The sequence below is a fragment of the Malurus melanocephalus genome, unplaced genomic scaffold, assembly GCF_030028575.1.
Source record: "Malurus melanocephalus ecotype Western Australia unplaced genomic scaffold, MMel_1.1 scaffold_222, whole genome shotgun sequence".
Classification (NCBI taxonomy): Eukaryota; Metazoa; Chordata; class Aves; order Passeriformes; family Maluridae; genus Malurus; species Malurus melanocephalus.
Genome location: NW_026623454.1, coordinates 126,597 through 151,482, shown reverse-complemented (window position 1 = coordinate 151,482; position 24,886 = coordinate 126,597). Strand labels below are relative to the sequence as shown.

Sequence of the window (24,886 nt, the reverse complement as noted above, 5' to 3'; positions counted from 1 at the left end):
AAAATCAAACAATAAAACATGACACAAACCAAATAATTCTCTGTATTTTCAAATTTAAGAAGTGAAAGCCATTTTAAAATTAAAGGGAAAAGAAAACAAGCAACAATACCACAGCTTGCTAAGAACTGTTGTGGGGGGATCACAGAATCAATTGCTGCCACAGTCACAGCCATCCTCTCATAATTCAGTTTTTTCATATTCCAAACAAACATCAGAGGCAGAAATATCAACTACATTTTCTAATACCAGAATTTTACTTGGACTACACAGGTAATAGTCTTAGGAAACCATGGAGGAGTTATAACTCATGCATGTGGCTTAAAATACACGTTCTAGAAATTACATATTTCTGAGAATGATATGCCCACACTGAATACTTCTCAGGTTTTATGCCTCTGGTTTACATATATGAGAAGCAATCTCTCATTCCATGTTTCCCTGCACCTTGAATTTATGTAGCTGGACAGACTCCACTTCTTTTAGTGCAGCGTTAAGCAATGCACTGCTGTGCAAAATGGCTGACAACTCAAACACATTCAAACTCAGAAATGCAACAGCAGCACTGCAATCTTCTGTCTAGGTAGCCAGTACAGTAAATTCTCTACTAAAATATCAAGAATATGGTAGTTTTGAAACCTTAGTAGGATTGCTGCAAAAATAAGTGCATCCATGCAAGGGCTTCAATAATCGTTTATTCGGAATTAATCCTCCACCATGAAAATATGCTTATAATAATTACACATTCAGCAACACATCTTCATCAAGTACAGAGGTAGATTAGAATAAATACAATGTACTGGTTTGAAACAAAGACCAGAATTGTTGCCACCTCCTCCAATATTTCAAGTCTATAAAAATCCTAGGAGAAAGCTGAAGTGTTAGCTCAGTAGGAATGCACTAATTTTCCTTAAGCTATTTTCTCCACACAACTCATTATAGAAGTACTAATGAAGATAAATGCTTTACTCTTTCCTGCCTCTGCACTCTTGCCTTTTTTCTTTTTTTTTTTTTTTGGGGGGGATGGTGAAGAAAATCAGGAAGAAACAATGCAATGCCATTCTATCATCTCACACTGTAAAAGGGTTGGAAACATAATCCAATCCCATCATAAAATTGAGACAAGCCAAACGTGGCTTATGATCATGTCCTAGAATCAAAGAATGGTTTGAGTTGGAAGGGACCTTAAAGATGATCCAGTTCCACCCCTGCAGGACCACCTTCCACTAAAACAGGTTGCCCAGGGCCCCAGCCAACCTGATCTTGAACATTTCCAGAGATAGGTGTCCACAACTTCTTTTGACAACCTATTCCAGGGCCTCACCACCCTCGCAATAAAGAATTTACTCCTGATATCTACTGTCAGTTCAAAGCTGCTCTCCCTTGTCCTGTCACCCCATGCCCTTGTACAAGTCCCTCTCCAGCTCTCTTGTAGCCCCTTTAATTACTGGAAGATGCTATGAGGTCTTTCTGGAGCCTTCTCCAGGCTCAAGACACCCAACTCAGAGTTTGTCTCCACAGCAGAGGTGCTCCAGCCCTCTGAGCATTTCTGTGGCCTCCTCTGAACCTACTCCAACAGGTCCATGCTCTTCCTACCTGAGGACCCCAGGCCTGGCTGCACAACTCCAGGTGGGATCTCACCACAGCAGAGTGCTGGAATCACCTCCCTCGAGCTGCTGGCTCCAGACAAGTTTGCCAAGTATGCACTTAGCAAAGTGACCCCCAGTATCTTCACGTAATCCTAAAAGTGTTAAGTACCTTTAATTATGGAATTACAGAATTGTTCAGACTGGTAAGGTCCTTCACAGATCTCTTGCCCAGCTCCCTGCTTGAAGGAGATGGAGGAGTCTATTCAGTACACTCCAAAAACCTCCAGGGAGAGATTTTACAGCCTGTTTGCATAACACACTCAAATGCCTCTTTATCTTCATCATAACAATCTCTCCTCCTGGTTTCCTCAGCCAAAGCCTCCCCACTTCAATCAATGTCTGCTGTCTCTTGCACCACAATCAACAAAACAATTCCTCTCTGAGCCTGAATCCAAGGACACCTCACTGCCTCAGAGCCCCAAAATATGGAAACAACAGCGAGTTGGGGGGGAGCAAGTTTGGGGTGATTGACATCATCACCTGCAAAGATCATTGGAGAATTAAGACCCAATATGTTAATAAGACAGAACTTACAAAAGGTGAAGATCTCGTGACTCAGGGTCCATTTCAGCTGTAGCCTCAGGAGGAGGCTTTTGTCTACTCCAATGTACCAGGGGGCCTGTTAGACCTGTATTGAAGTTGTCTATTCTCATTCTCTTAATTTTGTCTGGCCTCTATTTCAGATTAGCCTGATGGATAAGGCATCACCAGGTGAAGGGGCCACAGGAGGAAGTGAGCAGGCTACACAGTGAGTGAACAACCAGGAGATGAACACATTAATTACAGAGATGCCACAGTGTCAGGACTCTCAGAAGTCTCAAACCTCCACTGTAGTGGAGAAGCAGGTGGAATCAGAACCCTGCAGGGTAATCAGCCAAGGGATTTTTAGTCAAAGGTCTGTTCACAATGAAGGCTGGAGCCTCCTCCACAAAGCAGGAGGTTCCACTTTCTGAATCATGTAGGACTGGAACCTTCTACAACAGATAGGGGCATCTGGAACAAGGTCAGACAACTCATGAGGAGGCAAAGGTTCCTTCTGGGCCAGAGAGGCCTCCTAAAGCAACACCTCCTGCATCCTGCATGAAGACCTCCTCTGTTAACAGGAAAAGCAGGATGGCTGTAACAAAATCCTCCCTTCTGTGGGGAGGGAGACAAAAGAGGGCCTGTTATGCAGACCAGAACTAACTCTGCTGGCTCCCAGGGGCACAGGTAAGAGACATTACTGAAAAACTCTCTAGGATAGTAAGGCACTCTGATTATTATCCACTATTCATTGTTCAAGCCGGCAGTGATGAAAAAACAAAGAGAATTCTGAGGGCAAAGGAGACTTCAGGGCCTTGAGTTGAAGGTSGAAGGATAAGAAGCACACATAATGATTTCCACAATCCTGGTAACAATGAATATATGGACAGGAATAGGCAGATCCACCAGGTGGTACATCTAGTGTGGGTCCAAGGCTGGTTTAAGCAAAAAAAGTTGTTTTTTTTTTACCAGGGGATGATCTATTCAACACCTGCTCTATTGACACCTGACAAGACACTTCTAGGTCAGAGAGGAAAAAGCTCAACACAGGAGCCAGGGGGCTCACTGACAAAACTTTAAACCAGCTTGGAAGGGAGAATGGGACGAAACCAGGCCTGACAGTGGTGACCGATGGGATGGTGAATCATAATTTGAGAAAATGAGCACTAATGGGATTCCTCAATCTCCTTCAGGTTTTTTGGCTGCAAAGCACCACACCTGAAATGTTTCTACACTAATGCACACAGCATGAGGAACAAACAAGGCCATCTCAAGCCTTTAGCCCAGAGATTTGGTATCACTGGTGTGACACTGGGTGGGAGAAACCCTGTGATTGGAGTTCCCTGTTGCATGGTTACAGGTTATTTTGGAGGGATGGGCAGAAGTGGGAGGGGCTGGCCATGGCACAGTTGAGACCCTCTTAGTGACAATCAAGGGGCAAACACACAATGCAGATGTCATCATGGGAGCCCACTACAGACCCCCTGGCCAGGCAGTGACACTGATGAACGATTCTTTGAGCAACTAAGGGACACTTCCACCTCAACTGCCCTTCTCCTTATGAGGGGCTTCAAGTTGCCAGAAATCAGCTGGAACATCAYACAGCTGATGGGTCTCTTCCAACTCAGCATTTCTTGTGCTTCTTTGATTCTATGACGTGTATTTCCTTCAAGTCTTACCTAGCTTCCATATTTTAAAGAAACCTACAAGTTTAATCCAATGCAGTGACTTGAAAACAAATTAGGCTACAAAGTCAAGTTAAAACTTACACAGTAATAAGGTTTTATTGAGGAACTGCTATTYAGTGAAGAAGTGCAATCTTGTTCTCTGAGTAGTCTCAATGGCTTTTGTAGCCCCATAACATCAAACAACAATAAAAAATCTCCCAAAATAACAAAAAAGAAAAACAGCTGAACTCTAAAAAGTGATTGTTTTTGAAGAGCTGACAACAATATCAAGTTCCTGAAGAAAAAAAGAACAAGAGAGAAAAAAAGGTTAATTTGGGGGAGTTTGAAAAATCTGGTTCTTCTTTCTCCCTCTTATCCCTAGTAAATACTTGTAATATTTAAATTAATCAAGCTAAGTGCTCTAGTATAGTCCCAGGGAAACGTGGGAGGGGAGGGAGGGCAGGGAGACCCAACAAAACACAGGTCTACATTGCTGCAGTAAAGTTACTATATTATTTCCCAAAATTCTTATTCTACTTCATTCTTACATATTGGGAAGACTTTAGTTTATTATAATGTAATGAACATTTAGAGACTTATGCTATGCCTGGAAACTCAGAGTGTGCAAGAACTAGTTTACTGGAATTAAGAATTGAGGTTTATAAAGATAGCTTGCTGGGTTTTGTATGCTCATGTCCAAAGACACYCAAACTCTTTAGGAAAGGAATGAAAGGACTTTTTTCCCACCAAGATAATATACTACAAATAAATTTTTCCCTTTTCTAATTATGGAGGTATAAGTTATAATATTTTCTTATGTTCAGCTACTGTGGTTTCACTGTAAAATAAATCAAACACATTTTACTGCATGTATTAATTAGCAYATATTTAAGGAAATAAAGCATAGCTAGGAAGAAAACAATATTTTTTTAACTTAATGCTAATTTTAAGTGTGTAGAGACACTAAAACATTACCACAAATATCAGTTCAAACGGTTTATTAAAATATTACTTCATAGTTATACAAAATATATTTCAAYTTTTCCAGAAGAAAGAGCAACAGATAAAAAAAATTCTATAGCTGGTGGCTAAAAATATCAACAGAACATTTAAAATTTTTAACTCATCCAAACTGTGCTTATTCTTTTTCTGTGCACACACAGTAATTCATTAAAAAATAATTAATAACAATACAGAAATATCTTCCTGAGAGTATGTTACAAAACATTTGCTTTTTCAGCATCAGGAAGCAATAATTTTATACATATTATTCCACATTTGTCTTCAACATTATGCCATATTCATACAGAGATACTTATTGATCTTCATCTCTGTCTTTCCTTTTTTGGGAATTCAATATTCTTTGGTCTCTCGGAGGGTCAGGCATACGGAGGATTCGAATATGGGGACTCGTAGGCAGAGAACTAAAAATAAAGTGTACATCATTTTAAACAGTGTTTCTTCTCCACAAATTTTAGTATTTCCATTTGATTCTTTCCATTACATATTTTCCTTTAAATAACTCCATCTTTTCTATTTGACAGTCTTAAAAAACAGTAACATGGGGTGAAGTTTGGGCTTCACTGAACTGATCCTGGACCCCAACTTCAGTAAAATATTGAGGTAAAGACAAGCACTCATTTCAATTACGTGATTTCTGTCAATTACACTACCTYAATCAGAGTAAAGGTTCTTTCATGAAAACCTCCAAATGAAGTAATGATGAAATACAAATAAGAATTTGCCTTACAGATCCTGAAGTGGCGCACATTATACACACATGTAATCAGTCACATTATACTAAGAATGAGCAAAATTACTAATCATTTATGCAGGCTTCTCCACTGAATATTCAAAATGGATTTTTCCCGAAGTTGCCCACATATTTTTGTTAAATTTAAAGTTTGCTGAACATGAAACATGTAACAATATAACAAAGCCAAACTGAACTTGAATTATTAAACTTCTAAACAGTAACCCTACAAAAAATTCCTGTATGTTTACTAGTTTCAAAAAATCTCCACAAAACCATTTCCACTGAAATAACAACAGATACCACTACCCTACTTTTTACATACTTTAGTATGTAAGGAAGACAATTAGAATAAATCAATTTCTTTTTGAAGACTACTGTAATTACCCTCTTCAGCTTCACTGCTTGCAATGCATTAACAGAGAGGAGCTGGCKGCACAAGGCTAGAGACATTACTGTCCCCTTAAGCTGGGAATGGCTCTACCAGGGATTTATGTGGAGGTTTTGAAAGAATTTTGTACCACTAGATCRAAAATTCAAAACATAGTATAAGTTATGAGTCTCTAGATCAGCAATATTAAAAMCCATGAAATGAAATAAATTCAAATGACAATGACCTTGAAAGCACTGTAGTATTAACAGAAGAAGTCCTAAATCTTCTGTTAATTTTGGGAGGGGAGAGTGATATCCAGGGCTMTAAGCTAGGAAGAGCCTGTTTGACAAAATAAAACATTTCAAAAAATTGTTTTAGTTCAGATAAACTGATTCAAGTCCCACTGAATTATAATTATGCAAGGGTAAAAAAAACCAAACCTATTTAAAAAAACCTTGAAATTCAGAGAACCATAAGCAATGAACTGCTTAATTATTTCTGTTCTACTGGTACAAACAGCAAAATTTCTTTCTCCTCATATTTAATTTTTTCAAGTTATACTCCTTGCAAGAGAATTCCCCTTCAGTTCTTGTACCCCAAAATAAAATACCACAGYATTACCTCATGCTCAGGGGGGTGAACAAAATGAACTGTCGATGCTGCTGAAAGTAAGCCTTCTCCAAAATCATATCAATGGCAATTCTTCTGTTAATCATGTCCTAAAGATGACAGATTTATCAGGTAGTGAAACTGACAGTAATAAATACAKTAGAAAATATGATTCTAGAAAACCTACTAGAATTAACTGCTATACAGTGAAGGTTAACTAAAGAAAATATCTAAATAAAGTAAGACTAATAAAAACTAAGAGAAAAACTGGAGAATCATTAGGGCTAAATTCTTAAGGCTACAAATTATAGTCTGGGAATTTCTTAAACTGTACTTTTCAGTATATATGGGCAGTGGAAAGCTTCTATCAGAACAATCACACACTCATCTACTCAGTGTTATTCTATCAGCTTTGATGTACACAGAAGTACTTCTTTCTTTACTGGTATGCTGAAATTAATTGTATTTTAGCAGAATAATGTTTTCTGCATAATTCTGACTCAAGAATCACCTGGAAGGATTTAAGGGCTCCATGAAACCTAAGATATTATAGAGCTTGTTTTTCTTAGGATTATTATTGTTATTGCCATTATTAAGATTTTGAACACAACCTCATGCATTAGGCTTACTGCAAAGTGTGTGCAGTAGGACRCTGTTATCAGCAGGGACTAACAAAGCTCTGCTGCTGTGAACTGCTCCTCATGAAACCAGKGATCTCCCAAAAAATACACCATGGAGTCCTTGTGTGGTGTGGCTGTAGGATTAGAGCAAGCATAACCACAGAATGTGTGGACAGTAAGGCTGCACTTACTGGGACAGKGGTGGAAAGACAAATTGTGTGGAATTATTTATGGAATAGATGACATGCAAGTTCTTTGCAAGGCCTGAAGTTCTGAGTATCCACCCTTTTCTGGAAAGATGGGTAAACTTTTGCACAACAAACTTTTAAAAGAGGATCTAAGATTTAAAAGTTGACTGAAAAATGATTGCTTCACTACCTCAGATGCATACTGTCCTTATTGAAATTCTTTATTATAACCTGTATTATCTTTGTTCCCTCTAGGTCTGTGATTCCTAGTAAATAAATGATCTATGAGGCAGGGACACTGAGGCAAAATTAAATAAGCCAGCATCAAATCTTTGTCTCATAGAAGTAAACATTTTCTCAAACTTATACCACAYTGCATATTAATAAGGAGGAAATAAGTCTTAAAAAAAAAGAAATTAAATTTCAAAATGGGTTAATGGCCTGTCCAGAGAAACTGTACACAAAGATATGATTTATCAGTTTTCGATAACATTGCTATTTATTGTTCATTATTCATCCACATATCTGCATTTCAGCATCTTTGAAAATGCTACTAGCTGAAGAATGAGTTTCTATAAAATAAGTAGCAACAGTGAACCCAGTTGCTACATTTGCTCTGAAAAAAGACCCCACACTGATCTCAAAATTGGCAGAAAATAATGCACATGCCAAGCCCATAATGCCACAGCAATATACAGAGTCAACYTCTGACAAATACAGTAATAGCTGATTTACTATTTTTGTGCTGAACAAAGGTTTGAGCATGTAAATTACCAGAAATGCTCATATTTCTGCATACTAACTTCAGAAATAAAATAGCTTCAAAAGACACAAAAGTGAACAAGATCCCTAACAAATTTTTTTTGGGGGGGGATTTTGATTTTGGTTTGGGGGCTTTTATAATTTACAGCTGACTATAGTGTTACGAGTAATGTAAGTAATAACCCAACTATCTGCTAACTTATACAAATCAGAATGRGAGATGTAGTTTAAGTTTAAACTGTACCATGTAGACATCAAATTCATCCATGCATCTGAAAGGAGAATCAGAGATGTTCCACAGAGAAAGAATGAAACAAACTGTGGAGAAGGAACGTTCACCTCCTGATAGGCATCTCAGATCACTACGGGAAGCTTTTTCTTCCTCTCGAGGCTGAACCTTGAAATAAAAATATTGAAGCAATTTTTAAATCTGAGATTAAGACATACTAACAGAATCGTATTTTTAACAGAAAACACCTTATATATAAACATATAGAGTTCCCTTGAAAACTATTTTCACTCCTAGTGCCATTCTGGAATGGGAGGGCTCCGAACAATTTAACATTTCTAGGATCACTGCAACCTCCTCTATCACGGTCATACACACTGAACAGATTTAATGACCCTACCAGTGTTTTCTTATTCAAGTCTCCATTTTAGTAACTGCTAAACAATGTTTAATAAATGCCAACCAGTGTAGGTACATTACAGTAAAATCCAGTGGTTACTAGCTACCATAGAAAAGTAGGTAAYTGATTTACAGCAGAATTTTAAAGGAGAAGATGTTCTTTATGTGGAATACATGAAACATTGTGAACAGCCATTTGGTTACATTGATTATGATGACATCTTGTGGCACTCCTGTAAGATGAAACTTGGGTATTTTCCTGCCCTGCTAATTGCACTTTAACAAGATAAGCAGGAGAACACCGATTATTTTGAAGTGGGATCTTTTTTTGGAGGGAATTAGGTTATTTTTTTTCAACTTATATTCCTTGACTAAATACAGATCTCTTTTGTGAGATACAAGAGATGTCAGCTATTAAAAAAATATTCTGGTCAAGTAATGACTTGTTATTTTATGGACTAAGTTTAGTTCTTCAGATACATGTGCTTCACCTATCACCTTAGGACTGCAACATGCATGTATGTTGTCACTGCACAGAAACAAAAGTAAATAAACTCATGACTAAAACTTTTGGGGATGTATGTTAAAAAGTACACTTTTAAATGTAAAATGAAATAATCTATCAAAGCTTTCAGGCATTAAATTGTTTAAATAACAGCTAGAGCCATTATACAATCACACAAATACTGGTGAACTTCTTATCAATGAAACAGAAATGAGTTATTTTGAAAGACTGACKATGATGACTCACTATTGAATTCTTATCATTGGCATAAAACAACAATCCACATTTGTTCCTTGCAATCTAGCAACCTGTCCATTTAAAATGTCAACKTTTTCTGTTTCTCAACAACATCCTCCTGTTAGCAGACAGGATGAAAGAAACTTRTCCAACACCAATTTGATGTGAATAAGCAGACACTTCTTTATTCAGGCTGTTGGAAATTCCTCCAATGTGTTCCACTCAACAGACAAAATCCAGACATTTTTACACACTTTTTCTGCTGAATCATTGTTACATAAGTTCTTTTGCATACTATGCAGAATATGCCCGCTCTTAAATTTAATCTTTACAATGATAGGTTTTGTTAGTTATATAACTTTATCATATTCTTATCCTAAAACAATCATTGGTCATCTCTACTGAGATCTACTGAYTGGAATCCTTGATATTCAAACCAAGATGGGAAGGGTAGAGGGGTTCCCAAGCAGCATAACTGATGTGCGTGATGGTCTCCACACTTTCTTGACCAAAACATAGCAAGTCCTGTAACTTGGTGAGGTTCCCATGGTTGCATATTTCAAACACAACATTCCTAACCTCGCTACACCTTACACTTGACAATTTTCCACTTTTAATCATAACTAACTCTTTTATATGATTAAATTAATTGCTTGATCAGAATATTTATGACAGTACAATTTATCATATCACATTCCGGACAGGGAGAAACAATTTTTTCCGTCACTTGCAATGTATTTCTAGCACCTGTAACTAATACAAATAATAAATACATATAATGATAACTGAAATAATATAACTTACTGTTATGGAAAGTGTCTCAGTCTTGTGATCAAAAATTATATTTCCAGAGCAACCTCTAAGACGTAACAAATCCTCAAAGTGGAGTCTGCATCGCACAGAWAGGCTCCTTAAATCAAGCAAACAAACGTTAGGGCAGCAAGTTTTAAAATACGTGAAAAAGTGACAAGAGATTTTTATGGACCGTCCAACATCATTAAGTATTAAGCCCTGCTCCACTAACAACATTCTCCCAAAACTGATGATGCTCTCAAGGGGTGACATGAGACATACTGGAGAGAATCACTTGGCACAAAGTAAGAAGGTAAGAAATCCAAATGTACAGCTTTGTATTTTCTAGAATTTTGTTTTAACCAACTGGTGGGAGAGACTGAAATAGTTCGTGGCTTAAACATTGCTAAAATCATTGAAGGACTTTTGCCCASGGTAGCAAACTGCAAAGAAACAGCCATTCTTGGGCCACCATCGAAGCACACCCCATCCCAAATATACCTACTAAAAGAAATTCCAGCTATGATGGGAACTTGAGATAAGATGAAGGGGATTCTGCTGTCCAGTCATCCCAAGTCTGGAGAGAAGAATGMATCCACAACTAATACTGGAAGAGACTGGAATACTGATAGTTCAACATTCAGGGGCCAAGCTGCTGATGTGCCATGTACCCAGCCCAGTGCAGAGGGCGAGTACAGCCCACCCCAGGCTGCAGCTGAGGTGTTGTAGRAGATAAGAAAAGAGGCAAACTGGAGGCCTGAGAGTCTGTCTCTTTGTCCTTACTCAAATGAACTCAGCTGTGATCACTTCCCTACAGAAGGGACATTCTCACATAGCCTGAAGGTGGCTCATCTCTGCTGATGGGCCACACTGGACTCCACTGCACTGACATCACAGAACAGCTGTACCATCTTAAAAGGTGTTGAAAGACTCCCAAAGTGACCCATGATCCACAATGTTACATCATCCAGTAAACTCCCCACTCCAGGGGAGGTATCTGAGCGGTCCAGGCTGATCCTGGGTGAATATAAACCCAAGATAGGTTGTGGTCTGGGGATTTCTTTCACCATCTGACAGACCCAACCTGTAACTGCAACTTCAACCAACAGACACCGAAATTGCAAAAACCAGTCCTGTTGTGAGATCTTCCTAGTCCTTTCCTTCTCTTTCTTAAACATTTTCTTGAACAGCATTTTTATGCTTTTATGTTGTCATATTACTACTGATAGCAACAACCAAAATGGCTACATAGCTGTTTTTCCATGCAACCAAACTGTTCTAAAATAAATGCCACATAAAATAATACATAGAGACAAACACCAATTCAGTGTTGTTTCACTTTTAGCTACCCCAGGGGATCTATTAACAAGAACCTGGGCTACCCTCACTTTCAGTTGTGGATTGTAACAACTGGGAGCTTTTTACKGAACTTCAACAGAAAATTACCATTCCACTGCTTCCCTATTCAGTACTAGGACTGCACAATAACAAATTGACATGGKCTTTGCTAAATTCTGAGAATTAAAGAGTGTTGTGTATTAATTTCTATCTCCACCACCTTGCCCTTCAATTCTGTCATATCCTAATCAACACATGACAGTTCCTTCAAGAAAGAACTATGGTACTTTACAATCCCACTTGTAAGGTGGGAATCAAACTTGGGCACGAAGACTAAGACTCAATGTGACATATGTGGGAACCAAAAGGCAAGCATTATATTTGGCAGGTAAATCACTATTTGCCCACTATTATCTCTATACTTGCATCTGAACAGGTTGATATTCTCCTCAACATCACTATTTGTCAGGATCATATTGGCACCTCCCCCAAATCCAGAGCAAAAAGTACAAAAAGCAGAGCCAATCAAAATATCCCTCAATTTCTGCTAAAGGGAATGATAAAGTGCTGCAGTGGAAAAAAGACCAGTCCCTTGACCAGTCATAGGATACTAAGGGACTGAAGCAAGGAACAAGGGGTGTACAACATGTAATGGAGAAGAAGCTGTCAAATTATAGAATATGAATTAAGAGCTTCAAATTTTTTCAGCATAGGACAGAGGAAAAGTGTTTGGCCTGCAATGAAATTATATGAGCTCAGCACTAATAAATGAGTGACTGCCAGATTATTTTGAGTCTTAGTATGTTGCTAATATCTTACTGTCCAAAACCAGCACTCAAAGTGCTTTGGAAGAAGTCAGCACGGTTGAGGTCTTTGGGATGAAGCAAAATACAGGCCTTACCATCACACTGGTTTTCCAGGGTCAGTCCAGGCTGCCCCTAAACTGTCAGGCACAAGACTGAAACTGGGAGCAAGCTTAGTTTAAAAAAGATTGTTGTGAACACTGCCTTAAACTCACCTTAAGAACTGCCGATACACTTTGAGCCTCTCTGCCATTACTTCYTCCAGCACCACAATAAACCTCCTTAAATTCTTCACTTTATTGCTTGCATCCTCATATCTTTCCTTTGCATATTGAAATTGCCTGTTTTAATTAACAGAAAGGTTAGGAGCAATATCCATTACATTAAAACTGAGCTATTACTGTAAATGCTGAAAATAATCAAAATATTAAAATGAAAACTTTCTTGTGAGGATTTATGTTAAAGCTAAAGCATTTGATGACTCAAGTAAGGCATTCTTCACAAACGAAATGTGGACAAAAATCAAACCTTAATTCTATTTTTAATTATTTGAAAATAAACTCTTTCACCAAGGAGAATGAATGACTAGGCTCAAGAATATCTGAGGGGAGCGCTTCCTTGAAATGCACTGAAGTCAATACCTCAAGAAACTGCCTAACTTGTGCATTAGTTATTCAAACTAGAATTATGCTTAATAATTAGTGCATCACCGAACAATGGCAAGTTATGCTCATGTCGTAACTGGGTTAATTTCAAAACACTAAGAGGGTACCTGATTATTGGTAATATCACATATACAGCACAGATGCTGCTTAACATTACTGGAAGGTGTTTCAGGACTCCTAAATCTGTCCAGTACAGCTTGGCTGAGAATTAGTACAACACATTTCCACACCTTCRTACATAGCTTAAGTACTAAAACCACACAAATTCATAGTGGGTTAATAAGAAAAACTCTTCTTACCCCTCTCTTTTCCATCCCACCTGAAGTGCTTTTGACAGTGAAGATGACTTACCGTATTATTTCTTCTCTGTTTCCACGCAGATTGCTTTCTGAATCTATTTTCTCTCTCAAGCGATTCATTTCTGCATTAAGACTTTTAACAGTTCTGCTGACCTTGATGCGCTCYGAGAAGATTTGCCTCGCTTTTGCCATTTCTTCCTAAAGGGATGGTTTGAAACTCAATAATTGTCAAACTTTTCAAAAATCTATTAAGTCTTCACAACAAATATTTTATCCTATAGAAAAATTTGGATTCCAAGAACAGTATTTTTGTGTTGTTCTGTTTTCATCACAGCAAACCCAGTTAAAAATTTTATTGACAGCATTTATACAGGGATAGTCATTTCAGTKCCAAGAACCATATCCAAGATTTTTAATACAATCACAATTATTTAGCCAATGCAGAAAAATAAGGAACCAAAATCACGATATTTAAATACTTTGTGGATGTGATTTCAGAGTTAGTTAATAAAGCKTGATTAGGCAGGTCTTCGAAAGATCAGATATGGGACCTGTACAAGGAAAAGCTTACCATCCAAGAAACCAAAACAATACTATTCAATTTAACTTAAGCCCCAAATTTTAATCTTCTCATTGCAAAAGACAGATGAAAAGGTCCTAGACAGATGAACCCTAACTTACCTGTCAAGACAGAAATGGTGTCAGAACAAAAAAGGCCTCAACTCACAAACACAGAATTRCTTTACTTGCTTTACATAGTCAGCTTAGGACATAGAGAATTCTCARCGTAACTGAGTATATTATCTGTATGTTATACAAGCAAAATAATTTATTATTAAATATTAGAAGAATCATGACCATCTAACTTCAATAGCTAAAAAAGAAACCCACCACACATACCTCTAATTCCTTTCCTTTGGCAGCTAGTAAACCTTTATGCTTATTTATGCACGCCATGTGTTCTCTCTGTTTCTCTTCATAGTGCTGCAAACGGCATTTACTGTTTTCCACTTCTGGCTCAGCCTGGCTCAATTCAGCCTGTTTGGAACAAATCACAGTGTCAGCTGTTCRGGGTAAATTCCTGAGAATCTGTCTWATGTTTACTCACTCATCACAGGTTGTTCTAACTTATTTTGCTTTCAGTGACACTACTCATACTAGAGTCTGGGAGCTTTAACAGCAGCTTATGAGAAAGTCTGTGCTCAATTCTGAAAAGGTCATAATAAATACCTGCAACGATTTTAGGAATTGTATCTTGAGGTGATGTTTTCATCTTTAAAAAAAAAGCTATGCTTTCCCCTAAAGCTTCAAAAAATGCATTTATTTTTAACACTAMATTCTATCCAGAACTTCTGATGCCTGTGTGACATCAGCCAGAAGTGCATTTCTGTGTGAAAATTCARTGTCCTGCTATGTCTATAATATAAAATCATAGAATCATASCATGGTTAAGGCCTTAAAGAACATTAAGTCCAACCWTTAAAAGAACACCACCACCATATACATCACTAAACCCTACCCTTCAGTGCAATATCCATTCATTTTCTGAATGTTTCCAAGGATGGGGATTCCACCACTTGCCTGAGCAGTTTTACAAGGCTTTCCATGTAAATTTTTTCCCCCAATATCTAAACTAAACCTCCCCWGGTGCAATTTGATGCCATTTCCTCTACTCCTGCTACTTGATACCTTGGGAGAAGAAACTGGGCCCCATCTCACTTTAACCTCCTGTCAGGTAAAGGTCCCCCTTGAGCCTCTTTTTCTTCAGGCTAAACAGCCCCAACTCCATCAGCTGCTCCTCACAGAAACTGTGCTCCAGAACCTCTATACTATGCAAGTATTGATACTGTTGTAGTGCTACATCTTTCCAGAAAAGCAAAGAGGTATAAAGAATGATATAAATTAGGACACAATTTTCTTCCTCATCTCTGTCAATCAGATGGCTTGTCTTAACAAAAATAAAAACCACCAAACCAAACAGAAAAAAAAACCCAAAGAAAATCTCAAAACCCCCAAACAACAAATAAGAAAACCAGCCATTATGAACAATAACAGATGCTCTCACCTTTTTCTAATCCTATCTTAAAAACACAACTCATCAACAGTTCATTAAACAACTACAGAACACTTAACAGCACATCTAATTTAAAACCTTTTCAGGAATTTCAGTGCTGCCCTCGATTGTGTTCAGTACTCTCAATAACAAGCAATAATGTTTTCATACTCTGATATATCCTCTTTCCCTGCACAGTGGTTCTTTTAAAATAGATCACACCTCTTGAATTTTTATATTATATATTAACAGATTTATCTGCTGCTTTGCTGACCTGTTTCCTTACTCTTTTTGTTTGCTCTTTTAAYTTGGGCTGACTACATAGCAATATGTAGTTTAAGTGAGACACGTAAGAGATTCCCGTAGTGATCTTTTACGTTTTCTTCGTTTCATCCTTCTACGAGTTTACCATGGTATAAACTTCCTGGACTCTTATTTCTGTTTTCTATTTTCAAACCATAAGTTCTTCTTGCCAACATGAGACAGCCTTCCATTTGCCAATAACAAATTTTGCATGTCACCATTCTAATATTTATCTTAAGTCTTGCTATTTCTCTTCCATCTCCAGGTGCCTTCTGTAGTCTTGAATAATTAAAATTAGGCAGAGGTACCTTCTGTGATTATGTAACTTCACAGAATAACAACCACTTCATAAGGAACTTCAAAKGCTATTTTGAGAAATGAACAGTTATGAACATGCTTAGCCAAGTTTTCTTAGAAACAAACAAGCAAAAATGACAAATGTGATGCACAAAAAAYGAAAGTCAAGGAAACTTTTCCCTTCCTTTTCATTCCATGACTAAAGATACCAGGAAATTAACTCTCTTTAAACATAAGACACTACAGCAACTACACTTAACATCAACATTACCTTCAAAATATTGCCAAGCATATTTTCCAACATTCTCTGGATGGAATGACTTATTTCCATTTCACAGGTAGACCTTAAGTCTATCAGGAAATAACAAGTTCTTTCCTCCTGCCTCACCTCTTAACCTCATTCACCCTGACACACAAACAGAACAAATCAAAGATAAAATATAAAATTATTGCTACCTTAATCGGGGCAGCAATTTCTTCTACTCGATGAATTTTTTCTTTCACTTCTTCTAATTTTTTTTCAGCTGCTTGAAGACTACTTCTCAGTTCTTCCACCTGTCTGCTTTGTAGCCGCATCTCTTGTTTTACAGATTCCATCCTATCTTTATTTTCTTCAGCTTCGTCTTCCTGTCAAAATGTATTAAAGTTACAAATAATAAAAGGAGACATATTTGTAAACTGCTGTACCAGATTTTTATTTTACTATCACTATTAGGGTACAATGTTACAAGAAGTAGTCTGTAAGTCTAGTAAGAATAGGAGCAGCTCAATGTAAATGTTGCTAAAGCCCAAAGGAAGAGACTGATGGATCTTGTAGGAAACCACAAAATCAAACAGCAAAATAAAAGTGGAACTTCACATTTATGTGACTGAAAATTAAGATTTTATTTGGGAGTAGTGATGAAAAGACTGAAAAGAACAAGGTAACTTCTCTCTGGATCTGTGGCCAATATACATCCAATATATAATGGAATGCAGGAAGAATAGGTAGATTGTTGTTGTCTCCTAGAAAATGACACCATTCCTAATGAACAATCATCACACATACTTTCTGATTCMAAAAGACAAATATTGCAAAATCCGGGGGGAAAGATTTTTAAAACCACCAAAAATCAATAAAATAATTTCATTTACAGAAACGTTTACAATTATATCAAGTGTTACATTCTTCACTATCCAACTTTGCTTATTTCAAAACACTGCCCACATTAAGACACGATTTCATATGCTGATTAGACATAATTTGATAATCTATTCTTACTAATATTCGGGCGTCCACTGACTGATGTTTTTCCATGTTTTCAAGATCTGCGATTTCTGCATTTGCTGTTCTTACTTTTATCTGAAAAGAAAAACAAAATACATATCCTGAATCTTAACTAAATAGAAAGGTTCACATTTGTTCATTTAAGTCATCACATCAAAGAAGGCTCTTGCATTTTTTAATTTCATTAGCGACCAACAAGAGACATTCACATTCACCTATGGAATTCATTTTCAGAAGATACAACTGGTTCTGAAAGCTGTGCACTTTAATTCACTGAGTTACTGTATTTCCATTCAACATGACAATTSAATAAAWTATWCTTTATTTTTCTTCAAGTATTTATCTTCAGCATTTCAGACCACATACCAGATTTTTTTTCTGCTTCTTAGTTCTAATTTATTAAATATAAACTTATATAATATTAGCTTACACTGCCTATCTGAGGCACCACTGGCCATCATAAATATATATCCTACTGAGAAGTACCAGGAACYCCAGAAAAGAGACTAACAGTTGTAAAATGGCTTATAAAGAAATTAGAAGTTATGAAAATTTAAGGAAGAAATATTCAGCATATCAAGGTGGGTTAAGAATATACAGGAAGAGCATGAAGATAAACAAGATTCTGGGAATGCAGAGGCAAGGCTCAACAGAAATAAAGGAAGGAGAAGCATTATATGATCCAAGTTATCTTTTCCATGCAACAAATTACTACTAGTTTCAAAAAAAAAGCAGAAATTTATAAGATTTAGCACATAGGGTGGGGRAAAGATACCAAAGGAAACAAGAGCATATGCTAGGATTGATGTGGCCTCTATCTTCTGTCCTCAATTATAAGAGCATATGATGAAAAACATGAAAGCAAACAGCAAAAGTAAGGATAAACATTAAAAACTATCGGGCATTACAGATAGACTGCAGAAGTCAAAATGAAATAAGGAAAGACTGAGGAGTTTCTAAAAACTAACAATGTACCTATTTTTACCTGYAGTTGTTTTTGGTGTTGTCGATGACCATGGAGATGATCTTCATTTTGCCTAATCTCATTTTCAATGGAATATAAACGTTGTTGAGATGCTGTCAACTGTGCCCTTTTGTTTTCAATTTCTTTATCCAAGTGACTTTATAAATAAAGTGATATTGAAATATTACATACTACACAGATATTATTGGTGACACACACATACAGAAATACAATAAAAATTACATGGATGACAAGACAAATGGTAAAAATGCAGTCCTTTTTAACTAGCCCACATCACTCCCCCATAGCAAAATTGGTAATGGAATGCTTGTATCACTTTGAAAGTTCACATAATCTTTGAGAGGAGTTATATACTGACATATTTAAAACTTTTGAGTTTAGAAGTAAGTTTTAACATTCAATTTAGTTTATACTATSAGCTATTAATACTAAAATTACCTAATATGTCTCTAACATAATCTGAGCCTCAAAATCAAAGTATTCTATTGTCACAAATTCCCTTGGTGACAGCACAAGTTTTTAATCTTTGAAGTRCATCTTGCTTTTTCAACTAACACTTTGAAAACAATGAGAGATGAAAAACCCTAAAAACATAAAAAGTGAAGGAATTCTCAGAGATACCTACCATGAATGAAGTCAAAAACCTAAGGAAAYACTACTGAAGCCTGAGGAGTAAAATTTGAAACCAGTAGGATGTGTACTGACAATTTTGGTTCAAACAGTCAGGCTTCCCTTGCAGTGAACTGTGACARCAGTGTTCAAGTATTATATTTTTAAAGTAACAGCTTTATTCTCTTTTTCACCAAGCATAAAGTAAAAAAAGAAGGTAGCTATATCGCCTGAGTATTTAGCACAGAAAATCCCTACCTGAAGGATAATTAAATACAGTTTGTCCCTATCACTAAAGGCACTGAAATAAAGAGATATTCTACAATTCTCAAAAAGTGCAAATCTCAGAAAGAAAACGGAGAGACTAGGGAGTAGCATACATGCAAATAGACAAATAATATAATTCCCCTATTCATGTTAACAAGTGCACTTTTTACAAACACTGCATTACAAGATGCTCACCTGATTTCTGCTTCAACATCTTGACTTAGGAACTTGGGTCTGACAAAACTGCAAGAGTAATACCGTCTTTCAAATACTTGATCACCTTCAGCAGTGAAAGCTTCTCTACAATTTTTTGGGGGCCGATTGCGTTGCATTACTTCACGAGCCTTATGGTTACTCTGAAAAATACAATGGCTTTACAACACCAGCACAAAAGCAACCATAATTAAATATAAGAATTTAGAAGTTGTCCAGATGTTTTCAACCAAAAATAATTTCAATTCTCAATGAAAAGAAATACAGTAATAAAAGAATGTGAAAATTATCTGTAACATCAAGAATCTATGTTTCTTAGTTGAGTAAGGCATTTATGTTCTCAAGAAACCACTAAGTTTAGTTGATCATTTATTTGTAAATTCTGTAGTCTAATCAGTTTCTTTATAATTTGCCTTGGAGAGAAAAAAATCACTAACCAGAAGGTCACTATGCACAGGTATATTCAACTGTCAAAAGTAGAATACACAGGAAACCAGCTTCCAAAGCAAGGTATAAAGTAGATCAAATAATATTCAATTAAAGTTCAGGGAAATATGCCAGTAAAAAACCCCAACACTGACAGCACCAGACTAAGTGGTCACAAGTGTTTTTGTGCAAGGCAACCATGCTTCCCATTCCATAGTGTCAATTCTTCCACAGAGTACTTCTTCCAGATTCAGCTGGAATTGTTCTGGTAGGGCTCAAAGATAATAACATCATGAAAATCACTATTTAGTTCAGGCAGAGGGGGAAGAATGATCCCAACATTCCTTCTGCGAGAAAAGCCTATGAAGTTCAGATGTTATGTGTAACCCATTCTGTGATAGCCATGCTTCAAACACAGTCAGCTCTGCATTAGACAGAGCATGAACTGCCTGTTTCCAGTAGGGATCTCAGAGGATAAACTGGGACAAGAGATGTTGGAGAAAAATAAAATTCCCAAAAGGTATATATCATTAGTTCTGCTAGCTTAAAAAATACCCTGCCTTCTCTAARWAAAAAACATRCGTGCCTTATTTTTATCTTTGAACRTTTTACCTGTAATCTTATCTGCAGGAGCTGGTATCATCAGTACTAACAGAAAATCAAAAATCAATTCAGATCAGAAATCAGATCATGTGAGAAAACTTAGCTACCAGCTGCTAGGTGCCACTGTTAAGGGCTGGTTGCAAGTTTTGTCTGGGTAACACCTGGACTACCCAAAACTGACACATCCTGAACTTGACAATTAACAGAGGCATGAGACAGAGMCAGCAGTTAGGAGGATTGATTACACACACGTGAAATAATTAGACTGGGAAACTACRCCACTTAGAGGTCCAGAAAGGGAGTGGCAAACAACCCAGAAACAAACGGGGATGGTCCTGAAAACAGGTGGGGCAAAGAGGGGAGCAAAACTTACTCTACCTCTTTTATTCATTACAGACACTACCAATTAAGGTGTCATTATACACTCCACACGTTTCTTTAAAGATCAACAGGAAGCATAAAGCTTACTTTAATCAGCAGAATTGTTTCTATACCCCTCATATCAATCAAACAATTGGCAACCACTGGATTATCTATTTCCAATGCTGTCAGAACTGAYGGGAATTCTGGATGATGAACAGCTCTGAAGAAAAGAATAAAAAACACCATTCATAAAACTCACATGAGATTCTTAAGGGACAAAAAAATTCACRAAAGTTTTTAACTATCAAGGGTAAGCAAAAAAATTCAAAACATAACTTACCTCTGACTAGTGTCATAAACTTTATTCTGAAATTTGTTTACAATTATTTGAGGTCTATGTCCACGTGCAAAATATTTTGACATCAGAAACACAAGAGTTCTTTCATCGCTATGATTATCACAGCAAAATGCCTGAAGTAGGCTTTTTAAACAGGATTCAATAGCCAAGATCAGTTCAGGATCTTTTGGATGAATCAAAGCACCTAAATAAACGTAAGAAGCAAGGCTTTAGGTGTTGTGTTCCAGGACAACACATTCAGCACAGCATTTTTAGCACTCAAGGTTCTTGTTTTGTTGTATTGTAGACTTAAGAGCCTAAAATCAACCTTTCTTACAAGTAGAAGAAATKATTAAGAAGTTGACTAAAAGTTAAGACTCTACAACAGACAAGCTACCCTGAGAACACAAAAATATAATTTCTCTGCTCAGAAACACCTACACATAGTTGGARGCCATACTTTCTCCCATTAGGGTACCAATTTCATGACAGCCTCGCAGAAATGTATCAAGGCAAAGACAGCTTATCTACAATTTAATGCTTAAAGGATGAAGACATTGGAACTATATTGCAAGTTAAGCAAACATAGAGATTTCCATTATATCACCTGTCTTCAGTAGCATGTGTCTRCACATTCTCACCCTGCAGTCAATGTCATGTACTTTACATCCAGAACAACTTTTCTCCCATTCACAAACTGAAAATAGCAGCCACTGTCAGAGCTGGACAGAAGAAAAATAAAAGCCAGCCTTCCAAGAAAATCTCATTTGGGTCTGTCTGAGTTGTTCCATGCAAAACATCTCAAGTTTGACAAACTCACAAGTCAGCCACTGGACACTGAATAAAGTCTCAAGACCTGGACAGTGCTATCCACTGAGGAACAAGCAGTCAAAGCACAGTAGTCTTATGCTTTGAGGGTGTGGGGGAGTCAGAGAGATGCACTGGAAGTTTACCATTGTAAAATACCTCAATAAAACAGCTGGAAAATGAGGAAAGCCACCTAGCTGTGAGTGCATGACAGAAGAAAAACACAACCAGCCAAGATACAACTTTTAGTCCAGGAAGTACAGAAGAAAAAGATACATCTGAAACTCCTTAAGAACAAATAGTTTTCTTAAAAGACCACTACTCACATTAGCAGCCATACAAAAAAATCCCATGAGAAAATACATTACAGCAATTATTCTCACCTAAAGGTCCAAGAGGTTTCTTTTTAAACTGCCCTTGCTTATAGGCTATTTCAATTGCTTCAAGAAAAGCTGGTATATGTGGTCCAAATCTTTTCAAAGTATTTGTTTTACTATCTTTCAGGTCTCTCAGCTGCTTCTGTTTGGCATCCAGTGCTTGTTCCACATCACGGTTTTCTCTCCTAAGATAACAGGGGTTTTTTTCAGTAGTTATAGAGCCTTAAGTGCACTAAAATAATTATAAAGCCTTGTTTTTTAATTACTAACAACGTAAGGTATCAACACGTCAGTAGTTCAATTTAATGCTAGGTACACACATGCAATAATATTTTTATAGTTTCAAGAAACTATAAGAGACAAAAAAAAGAGAAAATGACTACTTAGCAGCAGTTCTACATGACTTTCATTTCTAACAGATTATACTAAATTATTTGTAATTATATGCATCRGTTTCACCATCCTCTTCAAAGATCTTCAACAAAACACACAGTAAGCATTGGTTACAGTAAACTAACACACCAGGTACAATAAGGAACAATTCTCAAATCCTTTAAGACAATAAATGACACTGCCATAATTCCCTCTGGTAATCATTGTTYAAGTTCAGGTTTCCAAATCAAAGCCAGAGGGTTTTGTTTTTATGTCTTGGGCATGGACTAAATTGGTAATTGGACCACTTTGCCTCAAAGCCTCTATGAATCAGCCTTAACTATAGAAGCAATAATTACTCCTCAGTGTATCTATTCTCCTATGTGAAAAAGAAACTGGAGCCTAATACCTCAGGGATCACAGTACAAGAAAGGATTCTCTCTAACTTGAAACAGAGGTAAACAACCTCATTCAAGAAGCATAACTTACCTGATTCTAGAAAGTTCTTCCCTACACTTAGATATAGCCTGCTGAAACTGATCCACCTGCTGACCAATCATTATTTCTTCATCATGGAATGCCTTTAACTGTTCCCTTAAGTATGYAATTCTCCTTTGTCTTTCCAGTTTTTCAGGCTCTGAAACCTGATTAGAACTAGAAAAGAACATCCATATTTTAAAACAATACAAGTGACACAAACTTTATTACTTGTAGCGTRCAGAGGATTTACACATCAGTTACATTCAAGATTCTGCTAACATGCAAGAGCTACACATAGCAGTAATGCCAATTTTGAAATTAAAAAAAAAATTCTAATCACATGTAACTCTCACCAGTTACATTCCTATTGCATTTAGTTTAAGACATATTTGTTTTGCAGTATCACGGTGTTGCCTTGACAGCCAGTGTCAATAATGACACAGACACAGTTAAAGGGATAAAAAGGGTTTTCCCTCGGTATGTGGGATCCCAGGTGGACAGCGTGATGGAAAATGCACACCCGTGTATAGCACGGACACAAGTTTTATAGCCTTCACAATTTAGCACATTTATCTAGGATTCCCCAATAAGAAACTCAACTAATGAAGTAGTGTCCCCATATTGTAATGAATCCCCCCAGAATGAGGYCAGAGCCCAGTTTACACAAGATGTTCCAGAGAGAAGGCTTCACCCAAGGCTGGAGCTCGGGTTTAAGATAGCACAGGGCACACTGACTCCTTCCTCAGGATGTTTGGTCTCTCTGCCCAGCARAACTCCTAAACTAAGATGGAATATCAGACTACAGGAATTACAAGCATGTGAGCTAAGAGGTACAGGGAGATGCATAGAGGGTACAGAAAATGTATAAAGGGTATAAAAGTGTATAAAAGGGTACATAAAAAGGAAAGGCAAAAATCATCAGGCATCAATGGAAGCTACAGAATCTCCCAAAATCCTAGTATGTAAAGAAGCGGGTCAGAAATATTCAAATATTTAGCTGGACCCAGCTAAAGACTAAATAAGTATTTTCTATTTCCTACAGGTTTTCTCTTTAATCTTTCTTTTTTTATCTATACCTTAATAAACATACACCATAATCACTGTATCTGTATTTACCAGCTTTTCAGTTCTTCAGTTCGTTTGCATAGCTGTTCATTGTCTTTTTGCAGACGTTTCAACTCCATTTTGGAACGATTATAAACAATCTATGAAGGAAATTGGATACAGTACTTTAAGAAACAGAAGAAATCATTTCMAAAAGAACTAAAGTTTTGACTAAATACTGAACTGCACCAAACCAGACAAACATAACTTGATTTTCAAAAATTRTATCTATTTACTTATTTTGACCTAAGCTTAATACTGTGGAGTAACTATGTGAACTATATAAACACCAAGGCCCCCGAACAGACACCACTTGCCAGTCAGGCAGAAAATTACACCTGTTTTGAATTCCACTACGGACACAAGAAGCCAAGTGTAGAAGTACAGATGAATAGAGCATGGATAAGTTTAAAATTTTAAATAGGTATGAACTTCAAAAGGGTTTTTTTTGCCTACCTCAATTTCATTGACTGCTTTTCTTTTCGCCTGCACTTCAGCCTTCAAAGTGATACACTGGGGATGCAGGGCTTGTGCTTCTTCACTTACTGTTATTAATTTGTCTTGTATTGCTTTGTACTTTTTTTCTGCTTCGTTCACTTTTACCTTTGGAGAAAAA

General features: G+C 36.9%; 1 protein-coding gene across 4 annotated transcripts in view; it reads right to left on the bottom strand.

The window, feature by feature from the left end:
- Positions 1-524: 524 nt before the first annotated feature.
- SMC6 (structural maintenance of chromosomes 6) overlaps positions 525-24,886 on the bottom strand; it is a 48,142-nt gene continuing 23,780 nt past the window's right edge. For 3 of the 4 annotated variants that reach the window (XM_057374297.1, XM_057374300.1, XM_057374298.1), the window contains 17 exons: positions 24,727-24,873; positions 24,283-24,371; positions 23,176-23,340; positions 22,321-22,499; positions 21,134-21,335; positions 20,899-21,013; positions 19,384-19,544; positions 18,313-18,448; positions 17,322-17,402; positions 16,517-16,687; positions 14,308-14,445; positions 13,460-13,605; positions 12,659-12,784; positions 10,315-10,420; positions 8,385-8,537; positions 6,583-6,680; positions 4,819-5,259 (listed from right to left, as the gene is read on the bottom strand). In XM_057374297.1, the coding sequence (XP_057230280.1) occupies positions 5,151-5,259; positions 6,583-6,680; positions 8,385-8,537; positions 10,315-10,420; positions 12,659-12,784; positions 13,460-13,605; positions 14,308-14,445; positions 16,517-16,687; positions 17,322-17,402; positions 18,313-18,448; positions 19,384-19,544; positions 20,899-21,013; positions 21,134-21,335; positions 22,321-22,499; positions 23,176-23,340; positions 24,283-24,371; positions 24,727-24,873 (2,322 nt within the window). In that variant the 3' untranslated portion in view covers positions 4,819-5,150. Of the gene's footprint in view, positions 4,131-4,818; positions 5,260-6,582; positions 6,681-8,384; positions 8,538-10,314; positions 10,421-12,658; positions 12,785-13,459; positions 13,606-14,307; positions 14,446-16,516; positions 16,688-17,321; positions 17,403-18,312; positions 18,449-19,383; positions 19,545-20,898; positions 21,014-21,133; positions 21,336-22,320; positions 22,500-23,175; positions 23,341-24,282; positions 24,372-24,726; positions 24,874-24,886 lie in introns of those variants that run through there. The other variant, XM_057374299.1, reaches the window with a different exon arrangement.